This window comes from Globicephala melas, chromosome 1 (assembly GCF_963455315.2).
Source record: "Globicephala melas chromosome 1, mGloMel1.2, whole genome shotgun sequence".
Lineage (NCBI taxonomy): Eukaryota > Metazoa > Chordata > Mammalia > Artiodactyla > Delphinidae > Globicephala > Globicephala melas.
Window position 1 is genome coordinate 53,717,226 of NC_083314.1, and position 20,870 is coordinate 53,738,095.

General features: G+C 34.9%; 1 protein-coding gene and 1 non-coding gene across 9 annotated transcripts in view; both read left to right on the forward strand.

Moving 5' to 3' along the window:
- COP1 (COP1 E3 ubiquitin ligase) overlaps nucleotides 1–20,870 on the forward strand; it is a 278,313-nt gene that overhangs the window by 153,830 nt on the left and 103,613 nt on the right. For all 8 annotated transcript variants that reach the window (XM_070043911.1, XM_060296028.2, XM_030875399.3 and 5 more), the window contains 3 exons: nucleotides 4,283–4,426; nucleotides 7,758–7,866; nucleotides 8,252–8,333. In XM_070043911.1, the coding sequence (XP_069900012.1) occupies nucleotides 4,283–4,426; nucleotides 7,758–7,866; nucleotides 8,252–8,333 (335 nt within the window). The remainder of the gene's footprint in view (nucleotides 1–4,282; nucleotides 4,427–7,757; nucleotides 7,867–8,251; nucleotides 8,334–20,870) is intronic.
- Nucleotides 17,739–17,821, forward strand: LOC115863157 (small nucleolar SNORD12/SNORD106). Its single transcript, XR_004043411.1, has one exon. It is a non-coding gene; the product is annotated as a small nucleolar SNORD12/SNORD106 (small nucleolar RNA).

Consider the following 20,870-nt stretch of genomic DNA (forward strand, 5'->3'; position numbering starts at 1 on the left):
TTCGTAATCATTGACTCTTGACTCCTCTGGCATGTTTTGTTCTTATCATTTGGCATTTGCTTATTTTAATAATAATAATAAAAAAATTTTCCCACTAATTATAAACCCTGTGAGGCTACTTTGCTCTCTTTTTTTCTCCCTCTATTTAAATTGTTGCACAGGATGAATTATGATATGTCATTACTATCATATATAAAATGTAGTAGGTACCATTATTTTATGTTGTTATTACTGTTTATCTTGCCTTTGTGTGTGTTCCTTGAAGACTAGCTGTTTTGTTCTCATTAAAATGGGAGTTTTGCTTAGTGATTGAGAGCATAGACTCTGAAACTAGATGACTTGACTTGGAATTATCCAGTGAACATTGAGCAAATTACTTAACTTTAGTATACCTCAGTTTCCTTATCTATACAGTAGAGATTTGAAGATTAAATATATTTTATGTAAAGTGCTTAAAACAATGCTTGACACATAGTGTTAATTATGTTATGGAAGTTTTCGCAGGTACTACTGATTTGGAAGAAAGTCAGTTGAATAACCTCAATTCTTAAGTACTTTCCCTGTGTTTGTATTCTTTAAAGGTCTGCTCATTTCTTTTCATTAAAAAGGCCATTTCTGAACCTTTCTTTGTTTCCTTGAAATTATAGCAGCCCCTGTCTCTTGGAGCACACTAACATGGTAATGAATTGGACCTTTAACAACTTTGTTCACTTTACATTTTCTTTTTTTAAAAATTTGTTTTTTATTTCATTCTATTTTTTAAATTTATTTTTGGCTGCATCGGGTCTTAGTTGCAGCATGCGGGCTCTTCCTTGCGGCACTCGGCTTCTCTCTAGTTGTGGCGTGTGGGCTTCTTTCTAGTTGTGGCACTCAGGCTCCAGAGCGTGCAGACTCAGTAGTTGCAGTGTGCGGGCTCCAGTGCACGTGGGCTCTGTAGTTGTGGCACACGGGCTTAGTTGCCCCGCAGCATGTGGGATCTTAGTTCCCCGACCAGGGATCGAACCTGTGTCCCCTGTATTGGAAGGTGGATTCTTAATCACTGGACCACCAGGGAAGTCCCCACTTTACATTTTCTTTTGATAAATTGGATTCTAGTGTTCAGGGATATTAATTCACCTTGTTCGCTAATACATGTTTTATAATTACATAAAAATATGACAGTGGGAATACTGACAAAATTCCCTTCTTGAGATATTGACGTCTTTACATTGCTTTGTGCTACACGGTACTAGATGTATGCATTTATCAGGTGTCCTGTGTGGCCTGTTGCCTTGATGCTTAATCACGTGACTGATGGCCCTTTTGACAAAGAACATAGTCAGTTTCCCACAGCTGAATTACATTTTATAACTGCTTAAATAAATCACTTTTTAAAAACAGTTGAAACATTCCAAGTGTGAAAGACAAATGCAGTTTATTTTCATGTTTAAGTCCACATTCATATAATTTTTCAAAATGTCTTTTAAATTTAAAAAATTCTATGAAACTGAATTTATTATTGCAATTAACTTTCATAAACCACTTGTTTTATTACTGGTGATAGTGGATAGCAGAAATGAATTTTGTATAACAAGACTTCTTATAGTTCTTTTTTGAATTTCATTGCACAAGCAAGTATGTTTTAATTTGTTTACCTTTTTGTTTTTATTTCAGCCTAACTAATCATTGTTTATTATTTTTGTTTTATCAGATTTCATAAATTAAAACAGTTGAAATACTGTATTGTGAAATAAGAACCCATCTATTTTGAATTAGCTCTCTGCACCTGAAAACTACATTATTCTTTTGAGTTATTCCATGATCTATTTCTAGAGTCTAACTTTGTTTTCTTTGGGAACAAATATGATTAAATCTGTGTGAGGTTGGGAACAAATGATTCATGTTTGGAAGTACTTAAATTCTGAGTCTTAATTACGTGGAAGTACTTGCATTTTTTTTTTTTTAAAGGAAGCTGTTTGTCTTCTTTTTCCTTTTAACCAGAATTTACTAGAAATAATACTATTCTTTATACTTTTTGATCAGTATTTCTATTAAAATCTTGTTTTCAAACTACAGAAAACCTCAATATCCTAGAATATTAAGAAAGGATACTATCTAGGTCCTTGTAATACTAACATATTAAGAAGAAAACAGAACCAGAATGTAAGAAAACGATAGCAGTAAAGTCAAAACAAAAAGTTAATTTTTTAGTATGGGAGTTAATAATGATCTGATATAGCTAAAAAATAACTTTGTTGAAAAAAGAGAGCTGTGTGGAATAACGAGGTAGCAAAGGAAGAAATAATAGACTCAATTTCTTATTTAATATCATCAAATCCATTCCTTTGACAGCATTTTAATTTATATGCCAGTTTTCTTCCTGCAGTATCTTTTGACTTTTATTTTAATAAGTTAGTGTTTAAACTTTTTTTGTATTAAAAACAAATAATTTGGAAGTGGCATGTTGACTTTTACTCGTACAACATTTGGAATGTTTTTGACTTATTAGCCATGCATGTTTGTAGGAGGAGGAAAAGTATTTAGAGATAACATAACTGGTATTCCCTTGAAGTCTCAGCCATAACAAAATTTCCTGTTAAGGATAGGATTTCTGATAACTCTGTCCTTTGACAGACACAGTAATATTTCTCCTTCTGTGGCATGAGGCTGTGAGTATAAATTGAGTTGGGATAGATGAATAGTTGCCATCAATACAGTTATGCTGGATTAGAGTCCGCAGGGCAGATGACATTAGCTGAGACAGCAGTTCAGCTGAAATTGTTGTACAGATAAATCTATTGCATTGCTACATAGTCATACTGTATTGGAGGGAGCATTTGCCGAATTGTGCAATAGTCAATGACATTTAATCAAATTCCTTTAAAAAATTTATAAAATTAAGGAAGGATTTAAAGCTATAATGAAAACTGAGCATTTAAAAGTGTATTTTTATGGGAAGTATTCTTAATGTATCCTTATTTTCCTTATTTATTATCAGCTTAGCAAAGATTCTTACTATATTATTAACTAACCATATATTTTTTGGTAAAAGGATATCACAGTTAATCTATGCAGTAGAGTATGTCATGTAGGTATTTGTATGCATTTAGTAAATGCTTGAAATATGCAGAGTACTAGCATATCATTTTAGCCACTTACAAGATGCTTTGGGCAAGTTACCTCAACTCTAGTCCTCAGTTTTCTCATGTGTAAAATGTGGATAAATTAATACTTATCTCATAGGTTATGATGAGAATTAAATGAGTTAATATGTGCAGTGGTTATAGTTAGTGAGTGGTCAATGAATGTTTATTATTATTATATAATTAGTTGAAGATCAATAAGAATTCTTTTGTATTCTCTAAAATTAATGAATAAGCTTCTAGAAAGATGCTTAACTCATTGAGAAATAATGTATGTGATGATTCATTTTACTCTTAATTCCATTAGGTCACTTAGTATTCTTGCTGATTATGTAGCAACTTTTTTAGGACTCCAAGTTGAGGTCTATAAAGGTGAATAAAGCCTTGTGCTCTGCTTTGAAGTAGCTTATTTTGAAACTTCTATTAAAAAGTCAGTAAGAGGGGTGAATTTCCTAAGTAACTTGAATTGGAGAGATTTTTAGTTTTTCCCTTGTTTGTTTGTGGTTCATAAATCAGAGAGATCATATCTGATTGGGAGATTAGAAATGGATTGGGGGAAACATAATGATTATTCAAAGATTCCATTCTTATGTGTATTTTATCCTTTTGTCATCACCTCTTCCTTAATCGCTTCAGTAATTCAGCTTGTGTACTCATTTATTTATTAAATAACTTTAAAAATTGTGAAATCCTATCATCCCCACAGTATGGTAGGAAGGGAAATAGCTAGAATTTATGGAAAGATTTATTGGCAATTCTCTTTTGACGTATTTTTAATGTGCCAAACTATTGAATCTTCCCTCACTACTTTTACAGTATTACTTGTTAGCCTTGACAGTTGGGTGTGTCGTTTGTAATATGGTTACTAAAGCCAAATTGAAAAACATGTCAAGTTACTAGGAACACAAGAACCATCTATGGTTCAGAATTGTGTAGCTGTGCACAGTTCTCCACCACTTGTAATTTTATATGCCTTGACAATGACTTAATCTGGACATAAGGTCTAGTACAATTTGAGGGCATTTCAAGTAGATCTATTATCCTTGTAGACAGAATCACTTTAGAAATAGAAAAAAACAAATTCTGAAATGTTGTCACTGTAAACATCACAAGGGTAGGTAAATAGTCTTACTGACCCACGTATGTACTTTTTCCCTTAGTATTGAATTTGACCGGGATTGTGACTACTTTGCAATTGCTGGGGTTACAAAGAAGATTAAAGTCTATGAATATGGCACAGTCATTCAGGATGCGGTGGATATTCATTACCCTGAAAATGAAATGACCTGCAATTCCAAAATCAGGTATTTACATTATTTCCTTGGCCTAATGCAGTGTGTATATAACAGTTAGTATCTATAATTAGTATGAGTTTGTTATGGTACCTTTTCGTGAGACTCCTTACTCATTCATGGTGAACACTTTAATTGTATACAGAGGATACGTCAGAATATCTTTTTTATAGACATGGGTTGCTTTTTCCCTGTGGGGGTTAGTAGTTAGTGTTTTTCTGTTTGCCAGATGAAAATCCTCTTTCTTTCACTTAATCAAATAAAGGTCTTTATTGTAGATGGCCTTTCATGGGGTATTTTTTTTTAACATCTTTATTGGAGTATAATTGCTTTACACTGGTGTGTTAGTTTCTGCTTTATAACACAGTGAATCAGTTATACATATACATAATGTTCCCATATCTCTTCCCTCTAGTGTCTCCCTCCCTCCCACCCTCTCTATCCCACCCCTGTAGGTGGTCACAAGCCACCTAGCTATTTCCCTGTGCTATGTGGCTGCTTCCCACTAGCTATCTATTTTACGTTTGGTAGTGTATATATGTCCATGCCACTCTCCCACTTTGTCACAGCTTACCCTTCCCACTCCCCATATCCTCAAGTCTGTTCTCTAGTAGGTCTGTGTCTTTATTCCCGTCCTACCCCTAGGTTCTTCGTGACCTTTTTTTTTATTATTCCTTAGGTTACATATATATGTGTTAGCATACGGTATTTGTTTTTGTCTTTCTGACTTACTTCACTCTGTATGACAGACTCTAGGTCCACCCACCTCACTACAGATATCTCAATTTCGTTTCTTTTTATGGCTGAGTAATATTCCATTGTATATATGTGCCACATCTTTACCCATTCATCCGATGATGGACACTTAGGTTGCTTCCATGTCCTGGCTATTGTAAATAGAGCTGCAATGAATGAACATTTTGGTACATGACTCTTTTTGAATTATGGTTTTTCAGGGTATATGCCCAGTAGTGGGATTGCTGGGTCGTATGGTAGGTCTATTTGTAGTTTTTTAAGGAAACTCCATACTGTTCTCCATAGTGGCTGTATCAATTTATATTCCCACCAACAGTTCAGAAGGTTTCCCTTTTCTCCACACCCTCTCCAGCATTTATTTCTAGATTTTTTGATGATGGCCATTCTGACCGGTGTGAGATGATATCTCATTGTAGTTTTGATTTGCATTTCTCTAATGATTAATGATGTTGAACATTCTTTCATGTGTTTGTTGGCAATCTGTATATCTTCTTTGGAGAAATGTCTATTTAGGTCTTCTGCCCGTAGCCCAATGAATAGTGTCTCAGAGTTAAGAATTTTTCCTCTAGCATGCGTATATCTAAACATTATAATTGTTTACAGTTTTAAGAATTCTTTTCAGAAGAACATTTTGCTTCTTTTCATGAGGGCATAGTATTTAAGTTTCATGTATTAGGGATTAGAGTTCATAATTAGTGCTTTTTAAACCCTGAGTACTGTTAAGGCTGCAGAAACTGGACCCTACTTCTGATCTCCACCCCCGCCCCATGCCCCACCCCCAAATCTTGGAGGAATCCTAGAATCTGTATTTTTAAAACAAGCTTCCCTGTTTTCATAGGCACTGGCTTAAAAGGGAGTGATGTAAGGAAATCACTTAATAATAAATTTATTTAGAACTTTCAACATTTTCCAGTCATCCTTGTACCTTTTTTATCTGGATGAATGACACATATAGTCAGTGTGTATATGTACTCATTTTAATAATGTTAATAATGTAGCAAGTATTGTAGTCTTTATTTGTTATAGCTTTCTTTTTTGTTTTCTAATTCGTTCATAAAAATGGTAGGCTGATAGTGCTCATTCATCAGTGGTGCTCATGATTGAGAATCTGTTATAGTTATTAGTTTATATACTTTATTCCTAAGTGAAAAGAATACAACGTGAGTAAGACATAACTTTATTGAAATCTAATGTGGCAGGCATTGTCCTAAGTGCTTTGTCTTAAGCTGACCGTTGTTGCCCCATTTTATACACAAGGAAGCTGAAGCACAAAAAGGTTCATTAACTTGCTTAAGATTGCACAGCTATTCTCTGGAGGAGCCAGGATTCAAACAGAGGTAGTTTGGTTCCAGAATCTGTGCTTCTAACCATTTCATGCTACTCATTTATAAAATAGGGGCTCTAATACTAATATGTATTTCATAGGATTGTACTTTAAGTAAATCCACATAATGCACTCAGCACAGTACTTGGCCCACATCAAGTAAATGTTACTATAATGAAAATATGGATTAGAGGGTTTACCTTTTCTGTCTTGACATATGTAAAAATTATGGCAGTACTCTATGCATCTTGGAATAAAGAGAAGGAAACAGTTCAAGGCTGGAAACTATGGGCTTGGGGCTGAAAGGATCAATATGTAAGCTTGCCTAAAACCAATTTGGAGCACACCAATTGTGAAAGTGAACTAAATTACCCAAAGCCGCAGCTAGTAAGTTGCAGATCTGGAATTTAAGCTCAGGTCTATCTAAATCCAAGGCTCTTAACTGTTTCATATAATTTCTCCCAGAAATTCTAACAAGTATACTTAAAGTTGCAAATGAACTCTTCCAACCCCTAAAATTTAGCATGAATGCAACTAGTAGAGAACAAAAAAGCTTTGTGTTCAAATGCTTGGAAATCACCTAGGTTAATTGCTTTGCTTTCTAGGTGACTTTTTTCTATAATATACATTAGCTTTACTGTATGCATGATGTGCATATGTGTCTAACCAAAAGAGTGTATTTTTAGATGTCGCATTCTCAGTTTTGAAACATTTGAGAATAGCTGAAACCATAAATGTTAAAAGTTTATTTAATTCTAACTGTTAAATGCATTTAATTGAAATTTCAGTCATACACTTACATTAGTTAAGATTTGGGTGTAAATACAGAAATCCAATTCAAACCAGTTTATTGGTTTATATGATTGGGCACAGCTGGATCCAGGGGCCTAAATAGTCTGATTAGGTCTGTCATTCTGCCATGGCATGTTATTGCCCCCTTGGCCTCTATTATCTTCACTTACAGACGTGCTTTTCTCATGTATCAAGGATGGCCAGTAGCAACTTTAGGCTCATCATATCCATCTTCAAGCTCGTGACGAGCATGAAAAGTGGTTACAGGTCATAACTTGGTAGTTTCAGTTGAAAAATCTGGGAATTATTTGATACATTTCTTCCCAGATGTATTGTAGGCAGAATAATGATTGTGAACTCATGTAAACCATTTTGAAAGGGTTCTAATCTTTCTGAACACATCAAAATTCTTTGTACCCATTGTTATTTATTTTATGTAAAATGAGGCTTAACAGTATTCCTTTCTTTCAGCTGTATCAGTTGGAGTAGTTACCATAAGAACCTGTTAGCCAGCAGTGATTATGAAGGCACCGTCATCCTATGGGATGGATTCACAGGACAGAGGTCAAAGGTCTATCAGGTAAATAAGGTTACTAGTTACTTGTTTTAAGTATCACATTTTCACTTTTTAATAATTGTAGAGCTTCATGTGTTTTATAGTTACAAATTTAAAGTCATTATTTAGCATTTTCTATACCTATGTAATTCCAAAGAGGTGCTTCTCTGAAGCATCTCTTCAGACTTCTTGCATTTGTAGAATGTATCAAATGAATTTCCAAAAGCAGTAATTTTGTAAATGTGTATATAAAAAGTTTAGGAACTACTTTGCATCTCATTTGTTTTCATAACCAGTTCTTTTCCCTCCCACCATAGTGATAAATTGGTATCAAGTTTGTTTGTTTTGCTTTATTTATTTTAAGATCTATATTCTGTTTGAGACTACTTTGTCTTCCTTCTCCATCCAGGAGCATGAGAAAAGGTGTTGGAGTGTTGACTTTAATTTGATGGATCCTAAACTCTTGGCTTCGGGTTCTGATGATGCAAAAGGTACTATTTGAGTTCCCTCCCCCAACTTAATTCCTTTTACTGACAGAGATGCAGATATTTATTGAAACTCATAACAATCCTTTGTGATTACTGATTATTCTAAACATAATCTGCTAAGCACAAAAATCTATATTTCTTGGAGTGAAAGAAAAATGAATATGCTGCATCTTCATTATGATAATGTTTTCTGGGTTCATGCCACACTGTGACATTTTTATAACCAGTTCCTTTATATATACCATGAAATGAACTTCAGACATCTCTGTATTTTGAATTATATTAAATTCTGACTGCATACCAGAATCTTTTAATGAAGTTTATCATGTTTCAAGGCAAAAATTCTACATCTCTTTCTGCCAATTTTTTTTTAAAATATAAATTTATTTATTTATTTTTGGCTGTGTTGGGTCTTCGTTGCTGTGTGTGGGCTTTCTCTAGTTGTGGTGAGCGGGGGCTACTCTTCGTTGTGGTGCACGGGCTTCTCATTGTCATAGCTTCTCTTGTTGCAGAGCACGGGCTCTAGACGCGCGGGCTTCATTAGTTGTGGCACATGGGCTCAGTAGTTGTGGCTTGCGGGCTCTAGAGCGCAGGCTCAGTAGTTGTGGTGCATGGGCTTAGTTGCTCCATGGCATGTGGGATCTTCCTGGACCAAGGCTCAAATCCGTGTCCCCTGCATTGGCAGGCGGATTCTTAACCACTGCTCCACCAGGGAAGCCCTCTTTCTGCCAATTTAATTTACCTCTCTTCTATTTTTGTTTTTTTTTATTTTGGTATATCCATCTTTACTATTCATTCTTTTCTGTTAACCTTACTGTCTTGTTTTGGCCTGGTTCTTCTCATCATTATATTTATAAAGCCCTGTTAACAGGTTTCCTTTATCTTAATAGCCTTAATTTCTTTGCCCTTTCCTTCTTTTCAACATGTAACTTGCAGACTAGTGGATAGATAGGCAAGGGTGGCTCTACCATTGAAAACTTTATTTCACAATGATAGAGCTGTCCTATTCTGTAAAAGGGAAATGACATGACTGGCTTGACCCCAAAAAAGTTTTAGATCAGAAAGTAGCAAGTTGTTTACCCACAGTATATATAGATTGTAATACTTCGCTTCGCAATTGCTTTAAGAAATTATCTTCGAATTTCTGAATTATTTAGAGAATTGTGCTACAATTGACATTTTTATGTTGGAATACAAAGCTACATTAATTAAACTTTTTTTTAAAAAAATAATGTAGTGGGGTAGCCTTTATTGAGAATACTTGTGTACTTCCTCAGGAAAATAGAAGTAATTTAAGTAGGAAGAGCAATTTAAGTAGGAAGAGATTTTTTTTTTAAATTACTTACTGATTTTATGTTTTTTAATTTATTTTTGGCTGCATTGGGTCTTCGTTGTGGCAAACGGGGGCTACTCTTCTTTGCGGTGCGTGTGCTTCTCATTGCAGTGGCTTCTCTTCTTGCGGAGCATGGAGTCTAGGCGCATGGGCTTCAGTAGTTGTGGCACGTGGTCTCAGTAGTTGTGGCACACGGGGTTAGTTGCTCCGCGGCATGTGGGATCTTCCCAGAGCAGGGATTGAACCTGTGTCCCCTGCATTGGCAGGCAGGTTCTTAACCACTGCGCCACAAGAGAAGTCCCTTGATTTTAAATTGTATTAAGATACACATAAAATAAACCATTTTAACCATTTTAAAGTATACTGCTCAATGGCATTAAGTACCTTCACATTGTTGTGCATCCTTCACCACTGTCAATCTATAGAACCTTTTTCGTATTGCAAACCTGAAACTCTGTGTCAGAAGCTGTTTCTGTTTTACTGAAACAGTAACTCCCCATTCCCCCTTCACCAGCCCCTGGCAATCACCTTTCTAATTTCTGTTTCTTGTGACTGGTTTATTTCACTTAGCATAATGTCTTTTAGGTTCATCCATGTTGTAGCATGTGTTAGAATTTTGTTCTTTTATAAGACCAAAAAATAATCTATTGTATGAATATACCACATTTTGTTTCATTCGTTGATGGATAGACACTTGGTTGCTTCCCCTTTCTGGCTATTGTGAATAATGCTGCTATGAACATGAATGGCAAAATATCTCTTCATATCCCTGCTTTAAGTTCTTCTGGGTATATACTCAGAAATGGAATTGCTGGATCATATGATACATACTTAATTTTTTTAGGAACTGCCATTCTGTTTCCCACAATGGCTGCACCATTTTATATTCCCACCAACAGTACCCAACTATTTCCATTTCTCCACGTCCTTGCCAATACCTGTTCTTTTATTTTTCCTTTTTTTTTTAATAATGATTTTAATGGGTATGAAGTGGTATCTTACTGTGGTTTTGCTTTGCTGGCATTTCCCCAGTGATAGTGATGTTGAACATTTTTTCATGTGCTTATTAGCCATTTGTATATCTTCTGAGGAGAAAGGTTTATTCAGGTCCTATGCCAATTTTTTAATTGGGTTTTGTTGTTATTGAGTTTTGGAGTTCTCTATGTATTCTGAATATTAATCCCTTATCATGATTATCAAATATCCATTATATATGATTTATTAATATGTGCTTTGATGCACACAATTTTTTCATACTGATGAATTCCAAATTGCCTATTTTTTTCTTTTGTTGCCTGTGCCTTTCGTGTCATATTCAAGAAGTCATTGCCAAATCCAATGTAATAAAGCTTATGGCCTATTTTTCCGTCTAACAGTTTTATGGTTTTAACTCTTACATTTGTGGCTTTGATCCATTTTGAGTTCACTTTTGTATATGGTGTAAAGTAAGGGTCTGACTTCATTTTTTACATGTGAATATCCAGTTTTCCCAGAACCACTTGTTGAAAAGATTGTCCTTTCTCCATTGAAAAGTCTTAGCACCCTAGTTAAAAATCATTTTATCATATCTCTGAGGGCTTATTTTTGGACTCTGTTCTTTTCCACTGGTCTATATATTTGTCATTATGCCACTACCATACTGTTTTGATTACTGTAGCTTTGTTTTGAAATCAGGAAGTGAGTCTTCCATTATTTTTTCTTCTTTTTCAAGATTGTTTTGGCTATTTTAGATCTATTAAGATTCCACATAAATCTTAGGATGGATTTCATTCTATTTCTGCAAAAAAAAACTTCATTGAGATTTTGTTACAGATTGCATTGAGGCTTATCGATTTAATTGATCTTTTCAAACCAGCTTTTGGTTTCATTGGTTTTCTCTATTGACTTCCTGATTTTAATTTATTGACTTTTGCTCTAATTTTTATTACTTCCCTTCTGCTTACTTTAGATTTAATTTGCACTTCTATTTCTAGTTTCCTAAATTGGAAGCTCAGATTATTGATTTTGCATCTTTTTTCTTTGCTTAATATGTGCATTCAGTGCTATAAATTTTCCTCTGAGTGCTGCATCCCACAGATTTTGATAAGTTATATCTTCATTCTCATTTAGTTCAAAATATTCTTAAATTTCGCTTGAGGTTTTTTATTTGACTTATGTATTACTTAGAAGCATGTTGTTTGATCTCCAAGTATAATTCCATTGTGGTCTAAGAAATACACTGTATGATTTCCATTCTTTTAAATTTGTTAAGGTGTGTTTTACGGCTCAGAATGGATGAATGTTGCATGTGACTTTGAGAAGAATGTGTATCCCACTGTTGTTGGATAAAGTAATATGTAGATATCAATTATATTCAGTTGATTTATGGTTCTGTTGAGTTCAACTGTGTCCTTACTGATTTTCTGCTTGCTGTATCTGTCCATTTCTGATAGAAGGGTGTGACATTTTTTAGATTCTACATTAATCTGTGTATTTCTTCTTTTACTATACCACATTGTCTTGATTTGTAGCTTAAGTCTTGAAATCATTTAGTGTGAATCCTTCATCTTTGTTCTTGAAAATGATTTTAGCTCTTTACTTTCTCTGCTTTCCCATAAACAGTTTAGAATCAAGTTGCCAGTACCTACAGAAAATCCTGCTGGAATTTTGATTGAGATAGTATTGAATCTATAGATTAATATGGGATGAATTGATATCTTAATGCATTGAGACTTCCATTCCATGAACGTGGTTTATCTCTTCATATTTAGTCCTTTCTGGATTTCTCTTATCATAGTTTTATTGTTTTATAGTTTTTGAATGCAGATCTTGCACATTATTACAACTAAATAGTTTAATATTTGGTGCTATTGAAAATGGTATTTAAAATATTAATATCCATTCATTTTTTACTAGTTTATAGAAAAACAATTGATTTTTTAAATATAAATTACATTTCAACAACCTTGCTAAAGCACTCTTTACTTTTTTTTTTTTTTACATCTTTATTGGAGTATAATTGCTTTACAATGGTGTGTTAGTTTCTGCTTTATAACAAAGTGAATCAGTTATACATATACATATGTTCCCATATCTCTTCCCTCTGCATCTCCCTCCCTCCCAACCCCCCTCTCCCACCCCTCTAGGTGGTCACAAAGCACCGAGCTGATCTCCCTGTGCTATGCGGCTGCTTCCCACTAGCTATCTATTTTACGTTTGGTAGCGTATATATGTCCATGCCACTCTCTCACTTTTGACTGCACTCTTTACTTTTAAGAGATTATGTGTGGCGATTCCTTGGGCCAATCATGTTGGCAAACAGAAACATTAATACCTTTTCATTTTCAACATGTGTGCCTTTCTCTTTTTCTTGCTTGCTTTATTGTACTTGCAGGAACTTCCAGAACAAGAGTGGTGACAGCAAATATCCTTGCCTTGTTCCTGATCTTATGCGGAAAGCTTATAGTCTTTCATCATCAATATGATGTTAGATTTAGGTTTTGCATTAGGCATTTTTTTGTGTCAAGTTAAGGAAGTTCTGTTCTAGTTTGCTGAGAATTTTTTATCATGAATGGATGTTGAATTTTGTCATGCTTTTTCTGTATCTATTGAGATGATTCTATTGTTTTTCAGTATCATGAACTATAATGATCTGTTTTTTAATTAATTAATTTTATTTTATTTATTTTGACTGTGTTGGGTCTTTGTTGCTGTGCGCGGGCTTTCTCTAGTTGCGGCAAAGGAGGGCTACTCTTCATTGCAGTGTGCAGGCTTTTCATTGCAGTGGCCTCTCTTGTTGCAGAGAACGGGCTCTAGGCACGCGGGCTTCAGTAGCTGTGGCTCGTGGGCTCAGTAGTTATGGCTCGCAGGCTCTAGAGCGCAGGCTCAGTAGTTGTGGCGCACGGGCTTAGTTGCTCTGCTGCATGTGGGATCTTCCTGGACCAGAGCTCAAATCCGTTTCCCCTGTATTGGCAGGCAGATTCTTAACCACTGCGCCACCAGGGAAGCCCTGTAATGATCTGTTTTCAAATCTTGAGGTAGCCTTACATTTCCAGGAAAAACCTCATCTTGGTCATGATGTATTATCTGTCTTTTCTATATTGTTAGATTTGATTTGCTAATTTTTTGGGGGGGAATTTTTACATCTATGTTTATGAGGGTTATTTTTTCTATGCTTGTAATGTCTTTTTGTATCAGGATAATGCTGGCCTCCTAAAATGATTTTCCTTTTTCTGTGTGTGTACCCCTGGGTGGGGTGGGTGGAGGGAAGTGATTATTTAGAATTGTTACTGTTTTACTCTTAAATGTTTGGTAGAATTTGTTATTGAAGCTTTCTGTCCTGGAGTTTTCTTTGTTTGAAGGTTTTAACTAAGAACTTAATTTCTTCAGTAGATTTAGAACTGTTCAATTAATCTATTTCTTTTTGAGCGAGTTTTGATAGTTTGTATCTTTCAGGAATTGGTATTTTGTGTCCTTTCTTTTTTTTATTATTTATGTACTTAGATCAATGTGATGTTAGGTTTATCAATCTTATTGATCTTTTCAAATATCTGATTTTATTGGGTTTTCTCTTTTCAGTTTCATTGATGTTTGTCCATTAATTTTTTCTTCTTGCTTTGGGTTTAATTTCTTCTTTTTCTAGGTTGTTACAGTTGAAGTTTATGTCATTGATTTGAGCATTTATCTTTTCTAATATAAATATTTTTTGTTATACATTTCCCTGTAAGCACTACTTTAGCTGATCCCACAGATTTTCATATAATGTGTTTTTCATTCAATTTAAGATTACATCTGTGACTTCCCCAGTGGTCCAGTGGTTAAGACTCCGTGCTTCCACTGCAGGGGGCACAGGTTTGATCCTTGGTCAGAGAACCACATGCCACGCGGCACAGCCAAAAAATAAATAAATAAATAATATAAAAATAAATAAATAAAATTACATCTAATATCTCTTGTGATTGTCTTGCTTGGCTAAGAATTATTTTAAAATATTTTAACATTTTCCATCTTTTTAAAAAAATGTCAGAGCTCTTACTGTTATGGATTTATAGCTTAATTCTTTTAAAATTACAGAACATATTTTTATATAATTTTAATCCTTTTAAATTTGTTATGATTTGTGGCCCAGAATATAGTCTACCCTGGTAAATATTCCAAGTGCATCGAAAAAGTCTATACTCTGCTGTTTGATGGAGTGTTCTATAAGTGTCAGATCAATCTTGTTGATAATATTTTTTTGGTTTTCTATTTCCCCCCTTTTTTGGTCTCCTTGTTTTATTAATTATGAAACAGGAGTGTTGAAATCTAGTTTTATTTCTCTTTTCAGTTATCTTGGGGAGGAGGGTGTTTTGCCTCATTTTGGGGGGAAGTTCTATTGTTAGGGTCAGGAACATTTAGAAATCTTATATTTTCTTGGTGAACTGACCCTTTTATCAGTATTTAGTGTCACTCTTCATCCCTATTGATATTCTTTCTTCTGAAACTGCTTTGTTAGATATTCATCAAACCAGTAATTTCATTCTTTTCTCCTTTGGGATTCCAACTGCATGAATGTTAGACCTTTTTATTTTGTCTTATAGGTCCCTGAGACTCTGTCCTTTTCTTGTCAATATTTTTTCCTTTCTTCAGATTGAGTAATTTGTCTTCTGTCTTCTCGTTCACTAACTTTTATGTGTCCATCTCCCTTTTGCTATGAATTTACCTCAGTGAATCTTTTATGTAAATTACTGTAATTGTTTTAAAATTTTCTATTTTGTTCTTTTTCACAGTTTCCATATCTCTCTGAATACATCTCTCTTTCCATTAATTTTAAACGTTTATTACTTTTACCCCATGGAACATAGTTACAATAGTTGCTTTAACATCTGTTTTATAGCATTGCTCTGTTGATTGCATCTTCCTTTGAAAATTCTTCACATTTTCCTGGATTTTATCCATGTCTTGACTATTGTGAATACTGCTGCTTTGAACATAGGGGTGTATGTATCTTTTTGAATTATAGTTTCATCCAGATATATGCTCAGGAGTGGGATTGCTGGATCATATGGCAACTCTATATTTAGTTTTTTGAGGAACCTCCATACTGTTTTCCATAGTGTCTGCACCAACTTACATTTCCACCAACAGTTTCCACCAACAGTTCCCTTTTCTCCACACCCTCTCCAGCATTTGTTATTTGTAGATTTTTTGATGATGGCCAATTGACCACTGTGAGGTGGTACTTCATTGTTGTTTTGATTTCTCTAATAATTAGTTCTGATGTTGAGCATCTTTTCATGTGACACATCTAACTTTAAATCAAAAGCTAGAAATGATTAAGGTTAGTGAAGAAGACATGTTGAGAGTCAAGATAGGCTGAAAGCTAGGCCTCTTGCACCAAACACTTAGCCAAGTTGTGAATGCTAAGGAGAAGTTCTTGAAGGAAATTAAAAGTGTTATTCCAGTGAACACATGGATGATAAGAAAGTGGAATAGCCTTATTGCTGATATGAAGAAAGTTTTAGTGGTCTGGATAGAAGATCAAATATTCCCTTAAGCCAAAGCCTAATCCAGAGCAAGGCCCTAACTCTTCAATTCTGTGAAGGCTGAGAGAGGTGAGGAAGTTGCAGAAGAAAAGTTTGAAGCTAGCAGAGGTTGGCTCATGTGGTTTAAGGAAAGAAACTGTCTTTACAACATAAAAGTGCACGGTGAAGCTGCAAGTGCTGATTAGAAGCTGTTGCATAACTGATTCACTTTGTTATAAAGCAGAAACTAACACACCATTGTAAAGCAATTATACTCCAATAAAGATGTTAAAATAAATAAATAAATAAAAAGCTGTTGCAAATTATCCAGAAGATATAGCTAAGATAATGAAGGTGGCTCCACTAAACAACATATTTTCAATGTAGATGAAACAGTATTATATTGAAAGAAGATGCCATCTAGGATTTCCATAACTAGAGAAGTCAGTGCCTGGTTTCAGAGCTTTAAAGGACAGGCCGACTCTTGATGGGGCTAAAGCAGCTGGTAACTTGAAATTGAAGCCAGTGCTCATTTGCCATTTTGAAAATTGTAGGGCCCTTAAGAATTATGCTAAATCCACTCTGCCTGTGCTCCTTAAATGGAAAAACAAAGCCTTCATGACAGCACATCTGATTACAACATGGTTTGCTGAATATTTTAATAAGCCCACTGTTGAGACCTCCTGCTCAGAAAAAAAGATTCCTTTCAAAATAGTACTGCTCATTGACAATGCTCCTGGTCATCCAAGACCTCTGATGGAGAGAGACAATGAGACTAATGTTGTTTTCATGCCTGCTAATACAACATCCATTCTACAGCCTATAGATCAAGGAGTAATTTCAACTTTCAAATCTTATTATTTAAGAAATACATTTTGTAAGGCTATATGTGCCATAGATAGTGATTCCTCTGATGAATCTGGGCAAAGTCAATTGAAAACAGAGAAATTGTTCATGAAAGGACGAGTTAATAGATGGGGCAGACTTCACTGCTGTCTTACTTTAAGAAGTTGCTGCAGCCACCCCAAGCCTTCAGCAACCACCATTCTGATCAGTCAGCAGCCATCAACTTAGAGGCAAAACAGTCTACCAGTAAAAAGACTCAGATGATGGTTGCCATTTTTTAGCAATAAAATATTTTTTAATTAAGGTGTGTAAAATTTTTTTTTTTTAGATATAACGCTACTGCACATTTAATAGACTGCAGTATAATATAAACATGGATTTTACATGTACTGGGAAAACAAACATTTTGTGACTCCCTTAATTACAGTACTTGCTTTATTGTGGTGGCCTGGAACAAAACCCTCTATACAGGAATGCCCGTATTTACTGTTTCTTAAATATATTTATCACTCCTTGACTGGTGATTTTACTTATAAAATATAGCCTTTATAATAATTTTATAGTAAGAATATTTTTTAAATTACTTTTAATGTATTTTACACAAAAATATTTAACATTTTTTATATTTGTTGTTTGATCAATTTTTAACCATTATTAACAATGGAAGTTATTTTTTCATTGCATAATTAAATACTTAGTCCTTACAAATGATATTTTTCTGATCTGTATATTTTAACAATAGTTTAATTCCTCATAAATGATGACTGAACTTTTTTCCCCGACAGATCAACCATGTTGATCTAACTTCTCTAAGCCAGTTATAAGATAAAAAGTTAAAAAATAAAAGTAAAAACAGTTTACTTCCAATTATATGTGCACATATTTGCATGTTAAAGAACTGTCAGTACCTAGCAAGGTAATCAGAAAAGAGTTTCATGTGCCATTTTATAAGTTCTTTTGGGAAAATGTATTTTCCTTTTAAAATACATAACCTAAGAGTCATCCAATAAATAATCTTGTTTTTGAAATAGAATAAGCACATTCTTTTTTTGTTTGTTTTTTGCGGTACGCGGGCCTCTCACTGTTGTGGCCTCTCCTGTTGCGGAGCACAGGCCCCGGACGCGCAGGCTCAGCGGCCATGGCTCATGGGCCCAGCCGCCCCGCGGCATGTGGGATCCTTCCAGACCGGGGCACGAACCCGTCCCCTGCATCGGCAGGCGGACTCTCAACCACTGCGCCACCAGGGAAGCCCAGCACATTCTTTAAAGGTTTTTTCCCCTCCACATATGAGTTTTAAGAATTTAGGCTTTAGGACACCCTAAATTTAGCCTGATTTATTCCAAATTTTCATAGTTGTATATGTTAATGTAAAAGTGCTGAATTTGAAATCTTGGTAAATTCCAAAAATTAATTTTACTTAACTCATACTGAATGAAATGCTTCCACTTCTTATCATCAGAGGACTAAAAAATGAACTGCAACATAATAAATAAACAGCATTATGATAACAGTTACATTCCCATAAGTTATAACTCTACTAAGTATAATATCTCCTGGATCCAAAAGAAATTAAAAGGCTTGTGTTGGCCAGCATCCCAGATGGACCCCAGTGATCTTTGGTTTCTATTATTCCCACACTTGTTTAGTTCCCCTGCTTCCCCATTGCTCCAGTCTGCATGATAGCAGAATACTGTAGAAATGAAGGTATGTCCCTTCTGAAATTAGTTTATCTGTCTTCATTATTCTCTTTCCATTCACTTGGTTTGGGAGAAGCTAGCTGTATCATAAGCCCAAATGGTGGGGAACCGAATCCTCACGCCAAGAGCTGTGTTGAGTGAACTTTGAAACGAATTCTTCAGCTCAGCTTTACTGTGACCTCTGAGCCTTGACACGGGGAGCCAAAAGCACCCAGCCAAGCTGCTTGGAGATTCCTGATTCTCAGAAACTATGTGACATAGTAAATTTTGTTGTTTTAAGTTGCTAAGTTTTGGGGCAATTTGCTGTGCAACACTAGCTAACTAATGTGACAAGGCCTGTTTTCTCTCTGATGAAGTTTAAAAGAAAAACTTACGTTTGATAATTAGCATTGTCAAAGTACACATCTTTGTGTTTAATCTTTTACACTTTTTTAGGCTTATCAAATAGTATAGATGTTTATGATAGTTTTGGGTGAAGCAGCATTCTCCCTTTTAATTCATTCTGTTTTCTGTAGGATCTAGACAGTAGTTCAGAAGTGGGTTCAGTAGTACCAGATATGAATCATACTCATACTTGCACATTCTCACTAAAGACAGGCTTTCTTATTGTGTCAAACTCCTGGGCCTGTTTCCTTTATCTTTTACAATGAATTCTTTCTTAGGAAGCTTTGTGCAAACAGATATACAGTGGACCCAGTCTGAAAAGCTCAGAAACATAAATCCTGCACATTGAAATTGGTACTGACATTATTATAGATATGTAATGTGTTCTGTTTTTGGAAAAAATAATTTTGAACAAAAGAACTTAGGGAGTGTTTAACCCAGACTTTAAAGATTTGTAGATGATAAACCTCACCAATCCTCTAGGGTAGTTGGATTTTTTTAAATTCAGGACTTTTTAATGGGACTTAAGATTCAGGTGATACTCAAAAAACCAGAAAAATAAAAAAACAAAAATTTTTCTTTACCTATTAACATTAATCAAACTTGTAATAAAACACTTAGTTATAAGTAAAAAATTCATTTCCTAAAGGGAGCTAGATAGTACTCAGAACAAGTTTTTTTTTTTTTTAGTCTCCTACATTTTGACATGATTTTCCTAGGAGTCACTATTTTGATTTTTTTCTGAGTGTCACAGGAGACTAAATAAGGGCAGTGTGTTTTGTTTGATTTAATTGCTTTAGCTCTTCACCTTGAGGATATTTTCTTTTAAATTCGCCTTTGTTTTTTCTTGCCAAAAGGAATTTTCACAATAAATGTTGAGACTGTAATTTTGTAGTTAAATGAAATTCTTGCTATCAGACTTTTACGGAGAAAGGAACCATAGTTCCTTATTGTGAAGAACATCTCATTTATATTTGTCTTAGACATTTTTTTTTTTTTTTTTGGCCACACCACGCAGCTTGCAGATCTTAGTTCCTCTTAACAGGGATCAAACCCAGGCCCCTGGAGGTGAGAGCGCCAAGTCCTAACCACTGGGCCGCCAGGGAATTCCCAGTCTTAGACATTTTCTTCCGGTACTTTTATTGATTTCTTTCTCCAAAAGATTATACTATTTTACCTTTTGACCTATGATGTTATCTTAGGATATTAAGTTGATTTTAATGTTATTTCATCGTATCTGTTATATTAGTTCCCTAGGGCTGCCATACCAGCGTACCACTACATGCCTGGCTCCTACAATAGAAATTTATTCTCTCACAGTACTACAGGCTTAGAAGCCCGGAGTAAGGTATTGGCAGGGCCATTCTCCCTCTGAAGACTCTAGGGAAGAATCCGTCCTTGCTGCCTTCCCAGCTTCTGGTGGTTACGTAGCAGTCCTTGCATTCTTTTACTTGTAGCTGCATCCAACTTCTGCCTCTCTCTACACATTGCCTTCTTCACTCTTTGCCTCTGTAGCCAAGTCTCCCTCGCCTTATAAAGGTATCAGTCATTGGATTTAGGGCCCATCCTATTCCAGTATGACCACATCTTAACTTGATTACATCTGTAAAGACCCTATTTCAAAATAAGTTGACACTCATAGGTACCTAGTGTTAGGACTTCAACGTATCTTTTTGTGGAGAACAATTTAATCCACAATACCTGTTCTCTTTAATAACTAATAACTTAATAACAGTATTATATTCCTTGTGCATTTTTCTTTTCTATGCTTTATATATTCAGTGTATCTTTATAGTAT